Source organism: Saccostrea echinata, unplaced genomic scaffold (assembly GCF_033153115.1).
Source record: "Saccostrea echinata isolate AGI-Se365-2 ecotype Australia unplaced genomic scaffold, CSIRO_AGI_Sech_v1 ptg000054l, whole genome shotgun sequence".
In the NCBI taxonomy this organism is placed as follows: Eukaryota; Metazoa; Mollusca; class Bivalvia; order Ostreida; family Ostreidae; genus Saccostrea; species Saccostrea echinata.
The window spans coordinates 67930704-67936878 of NW_026889803.1; the positions used below are offsets into that span (position 1 = coordinate 67930704).

The following is a 6175-nucleotide window of genomic DNA, read 5'->3' on the forward strand; positions in this document are numbered from 1 at the left end:
TTGTGTGAACCCCAATTTTCTTCTTCTCTGCATTTGGTGCATGGCTTAAAACAGCATCATGTTGCTTCAGTCATTTGGGATATATACTTTTCTGTGTGTCTTCGTGTGTATGTACATTAATTTTTCACATGCTTCAATCATTTTCGGAATAGATTCCATTCAGGGTGACATTTTCAATAAAGACTGTTCAGATCCGCCCGTGGAAGCCAGAGAAGAGATGGCAGATGTTGTGCTAACCGGAACAGTGAGAAAAAAGTCCCGGGATCCCCGGAACAGGAATTTATATTCAGCAAACGTAGAGGTGAAGAGGGTTATGAAGGGCAAAGAAAGACTATTTGAGGTCAAGGGTCTGACCTCAGTAAGGGGTCGCATGGTGACCGTGCGAGGGTTTGGGGATCCGGGGATTTGTGAGAGTGACGTAAGAGTGTTCGATACGCGTATTCTGATGCTGACCTTTGAGGACGGAGTGACCTTGAGACTTAACTCCAGTGTGATCAGACTCTCATTGAGGACCCTGAATCGTGTGGAATACGCCGTCAGAGGTAAGCGACATTATAATGAGGTAGGGCACCATTAAATCAGTATAGTGAGGTACAGTCATGTGTCTTATTCTAGAGACGAGCCAAATGAGTACACTGTACCTGAAGGTACCGACTAGTATTAGATCAGTATAACGAGGTTCCATGTAGAAATTGGAATAAAAAGTTATAATGTCACCACAGAGTCTCAAGACTGAAGTGTAGTCACACAGTCATGTGTCTTATTCTAGAGACGAGCCAAATGAGTACACTGTACCTGAAGGTACCGACTAGTATTAGATCAGTATAATGAGGTTCCATGTAGAAATTGGAATAAAAAGTTATAATGTCACCACAGAGTCTCAAGACTGAAGTGTAGTCACATTCTACAGTTATAATATAGTCACAGTCTCCATTTTCGTCACAAAATGTACAGAATAGGCACAGAGTATGCAGTTTTAATGTAGCCACAGATTATGTTCAGTCACGGAATGTGCAGTGTAGTCACAGGGTGTAAAGTTTTAATGTAGCCAGAGTATGCATTGTGGTCACAGTGTCCAGTGTAGTCACAGAGTCCACTGTAGTCACAGAGTGTAAAGTTTTAATGCAGTCAGAGTATGCATTGTGGTCACAGTGTCCAGTGTAGTCACAGTGTCTAAAGTAAGGGACGTGGGGAGCCACCAGCTAGTATAAATATCGTATCTATTAGTAAGACAGCAAACACTCAAAAATATATTGTATATGAAGAATAAGTATTTACTAGTAAAAGTAGTCTGCATCTTCGCATACCAGAGGGGATCATTTGTTTTACATGTATATGTCGAAAGTGTGCACCTAGAGATCAATCGACGAGAGAGAGATCGAGAGAGATCGAGATCGGGTTTATAAAACATTATTCCTATTCTGTTGAAATTTTGAAGAAATGGGTCTCTATGATAACTCAAATTGTTCCCAGTGATGTAAATAAATTCATATTACTAGTAACACTATCGGTAACAATCATTGTGATATACATGTATTTGTATACTTGTATTCATTAGTTTAGGCAGTGCTTCATTGGTTTAAAACTATGATGATACATAAAGCATGTAACACATGCTTTAAACAACACTTCGTCGAGATACCGGTACATTTGCTGGATTTTAATACATCGAGGCCAACAGCTAGGTCGTGCCTATTTGTTCTGAAAAAGCACTTGTCAGTTAGGGATCATATCATATTAAAATTCCGATCGTTCTGTTCGCTGTTTATCGGCCTATCAATAACACAGGTGAGATCCACCCCCGATCTCTGCTGTTGACATACATGTACACAAAACGGGGAAGATCCACCCCACCCACCCGCCCCTTATATAGGCTGTAAAATCGTAATATATCCACCCTGATCTCTGCTGTAGACATACAAAGACAAATAAGTTTCACCACTGATATAGACTGTAAATTGTAAGATCCGCCTTCTCTGCTGTAGACAAATACCTAACCCCCCCCCCCCCCCCGGCGTGAGATCCCACCCCGATCTCTGCGATCTCAGCTGTAAACAAAGACAAGATCCGCCTGTGACCATTTCTCTATGTCTCCACTCACTTTTTATACCCCCGCTTGAAAAGTTGGGGAAGTATAGTGATGGGGATGTCCGTCCGTCTGTCCGTTACGCTTTGGGGTACCCATCTCTTATCCGCAACTCCTCTTGTACCACTGAATGAAATTTAATGAGACTTTCACAGAATCTTTGTTACATGGTGCCATTGTGCACCTCCTGTTTTACATTTTGATTGGACACATATTTCGGGTTTCCAATAGCAAAACATAGACACTGCCATTCTTTCTATAATATTGAGGGGAACCCATCTCTGATCCGCAACTCCTCCTATACCACCGAATAAAATTTAATGATACTTTCACAGAATCTTTATAACAAAGTGCTATTGTGCACTTCCTAGTTTACTTTTTGATCCGACACTTATTTCGGATCTCCCATAGCCGCAAAACATGGACTTTACCATTATAATCATCTGAGAGGCGGGGTATCATTTTGTGAGCTCAGTGCTCACATTTCCTCTAGTTTTAAGGGTAAATGTCATATGATCAAGATTATTCATATGAACCTACACTGTATTTATAACTTCTTATTTTAAGCTTTCCCACTGCGGCCTTTTTTCTTTAAAATACCTTATACATGCACGAAAGAAGGAGTGAACTTGGTCCTTATTTTCAGGCCAAATTAAAGTAACCAAAGCCCGATAAAGAGTATACAATGGGGGAGTACCGGAAATCTGATGTAGTGAATGAGTACTATACAAAATGTAGTTAACAGATATAGATTAAAAGTTAAGTAATCAATGGGTACATGTATAAATAATTCATCAGTGTTATATATTAATTTTAAAGCCATCCGTTACCTGATTTAAGTCTTGGTTTTTAAGGTATGGGGGTATTCGATACCAAGTTTTCAATATTGAGTTTTTGTGGCTGATTTCTCAATGTGCTTGATTAGCGGCCGATATCTCCAGGGGGACGGATCTTGTGGGATGGATAAATTTTGTCAAAATAATATATTTTGACCAAAAATTCTTTTGTTAAAAACTTTGGTAGTTGAATCTCTCTCTCTCTCTCTCTCTCTGTGTGTGTGTGTGTAGCAATGCCTGAGTGATTGAGAGCAATGATTAAAGATATAAAGATATAACGCTGTAATTCCCTCTAAAACAAACAGAAAAGTACATGTATATCCTTGAATAGCTCTGTTCGGTGAAGTAGAATCAATTATTTTTTAATTATGAATAATACCTGTCAAAACAAAGTACATATCAGAATTCATGAAGATAAACTTGTCGTGAATAATATTGGTCCATGTATTGACTATTGTGTCGTCATTCAGATCCAAAACAATTAATTAAAGTACAGACAAGAATGAGAATCAAATATAAATGCTGCAGATAAGGAGGAGAAAAAATATAATGAAATAAAAAAGGTACAGTTATGGTTTGAAAGAAGCGGGGGAGATGATCGATTAATGATAAAACAATTCATGGTCATAGAACGTAATGTCAGAAATAGTAATGCAAATCTTGTGTCGAAAAAGCAGGTTCGTGGCTGGGCTATGATACGGCAAGCGGGAGGGGGTGGGGATGGGTGCCACCCGGAAGTCTGTATAAAACTTTTGCATGGTAGTAATGGTACATGTATTAAACCTAGGTTTAAGTTAGTTTATTGATTTTAATTTTGATTAATATACCTGTAGAGGGATAATCTCTTTATCGTAACAAAAATGGAAAATTATATCAAATTATGGGTTTTATGTTAGGAATCCATGTATATCGCGTCTTAAAAAGAATTCGCGGAAAGGGAGATGGGTGGGTTACGCAGGAGCGGACGATCTATCATTGGTTGTGTTAGAAAGTGCGCATGGGGAAATGAGATGATATTTCTTTGTTGTTTCAAATAGTTCTGAATTATAACATTTATAAAATATGTATTAATTGTTGTTATTATGTTTCAGTTTATTTTCATTTCTCATCAGATAATTATTTATTTATGATTTTATTTTTAAAAAGTTTACTATAGGCACTCCCCGACGTGGGAGTGTGCAAGACATGAACGCAATTTTTTTAATGATTTTCTGGATAATTATTACAGTGGAAAAAGTGATGAATAAAAATTATAAGTTGGTAAGCTAGTAAAAATTAATTTGAATATACTACAACTGCAAATCACAGGTGCTTGAGGCCAGGACCCCCCCCCCCCCCGATATAGACCCCGGGCCGTTTCGACATTTTTCTTATAAATTATCTTTCCTTTCAAAAGGACAAAGATCAAATTGTAAACTACCTTGTTATATTTAACAAAGAATTTGTCAAATTTTGTGTTTGTTTTCTTTATACGTGTATTTAAATTGTTTTATAATGTGTGCTTGAAAATTTAATAAAAAATCATTCCAATAAACAACGTTTATCAGAAACTTATTTACTTAAATGTAGTTAGTCCTCTTCGTGCTTTGAGCACATAAGGCCTGCATCGAGGACCTCCATCTCTGCCTGTCCTGTCCGCTGACATTTGCTCCACCACGCCTAAAGTCCATCCCTGATTTTTCATCTCTTTTCTAATGGACGTCGCCATGTCTCCTTTGGTCGCCCTCTGTTTCGTTTCCCTGGTGGAGTCCATCTTAAGGCTACCCTCGGTATATCCGATGTTTCCATTCTCAGGACATAGCCAATCCAATTCCGTCGTTTCTCTTTAATCTGGTCGGATATGGCAGCTGTTTGTGTTCTTTCATACAGCTCCTCATTGCTGATCTTGTTCGGCCAGAAATTAGTGTTCTACGGAGGCATCTTATTTGGAAGGTATCTATATTTTGGGTGATGTTGTTTGTCACCTTCCAGGACTCAGATCCATAGTGGAGGACCTCAATAATATTTGTTTTGAATATCCTTCTTTTGGATCTCGTTCTGATAATTGAAGACTTCCAGATGTTCAGTAGGTTTGCAACGGTGGCACGGGCTTTTGCTAAATTCTATTTTCTACGTCCATGGTGAAATCTCCATTGGCTGTGATTTTGCTGCCAAGATAGATAAAATTGTCTACTTCTTCTATTCTGTTGTTGTTTGCTGTAACTTCTTTATCTTCATTAAGATATCATCTACAAAGTCAAGATCTTCGAGTGACTGTAGAAATGTCCAGGATATTATTTTTTGGCCTGACTAGTAGTGATTTTCATAAGCCAGTCTATGCAGAAAGTAAAGAGCAACGGTGAAAGCAGACATCCCTGTCATACCCCGTTTAGATTGGGAAACTATCTGTCAGTTCTGTGCCGCAAATCACCTTTGCTTGGAAGTCCTTGTAAAGCATCTGAAGATTGGAAATGATCTTGTCAGGGACGCCATAATGTGTGATTATCTTCCTAAAAGCAGGACGATTTATACTGTCAAATGCTTTGGCAAAGTCGATGAAGTTGGCATACAGCGTTGTGTTCCATTCATTGCTCTGTTCTTTTGCCTTAAGGAAAATATCTGCTGATCTGTGCATGATTTTCCTTTTCTGAATCCAGCTTGTTCTTTACGAAGGTATGGGTCTACCACTGAGGCCATTCTGTTTAATATGACTCTGCTTAAGACTTTGCTGGTAACTGCATGATAGCAACATAATTCCTCTCCAATTATTTGTGTCGGCTAAGTCACCATTCTTGAGTAGCTTCACTTTGAGACCAACCTTCCAATCATCTGGTGCTGTTTCTGTCAGCCAAATAGTTTGCAAGAAGTTTTGGTGTTAATACTTTCTGATATTTATCAGAAAACAAACTCTAATTTACTGGGAATAAACGTAGTTTGAAAAACTTGTAGTGTTTTGTGTGACGTTTTGGGCAAATAAACATGGAGCTGAAGGAGTTGACCATCCTTTTTGTATATACGTCCCTGGTAGCACACGTCTACACCCCCCTTTAAAAATAACAAACAAAAAACCCAACAAACAAACAAACGAAACAATAAACAAAAATAAATCGCGTTTATAGAATTGAAACCCGTTGATATACTTTTGCAACAAATTTTCTGCTAAATTATGTCAGAAAAATTTATCAATGATGGGAGGAGGGTAATACATTGATGTAAAACTGTTGAGGTTACGCCGCTAGGATCAATGTATGTTTAAGTAGTATGCTGATATATA

The 6175-nt window shown here is 38.2% G+C and overlaps 1 protein-coding gene across 1 annotated transcript; it reads left to right on the forward strand.

Moving 5' to 3' along the window:
- On the forward strand, positions 1 to 577 carry LOC133205128 (uncharacterized). The gene has a single exon (XM_061340870.1). The coding sequence runs from the start codon at positions 59 to 61 to the stop codon at positions 575 to 577; it is 519 nt and encodes a 172-aa protein (XP_061196854.1). The 5' UTR covers positions 1 to 58.
- Positions 578 to 6175: the final 5598 nt, after the last annotated feature.

Bases quoted from the DNA above. Each gene is read 5' to 3' on its own strand.
- LOC133205128 (XM_061340870.1), top strand. From the start codon at position 59: ATGTTGCTTCAGTCATTTGGGATATATACTTTTCTGTGTGTCTTCGTG.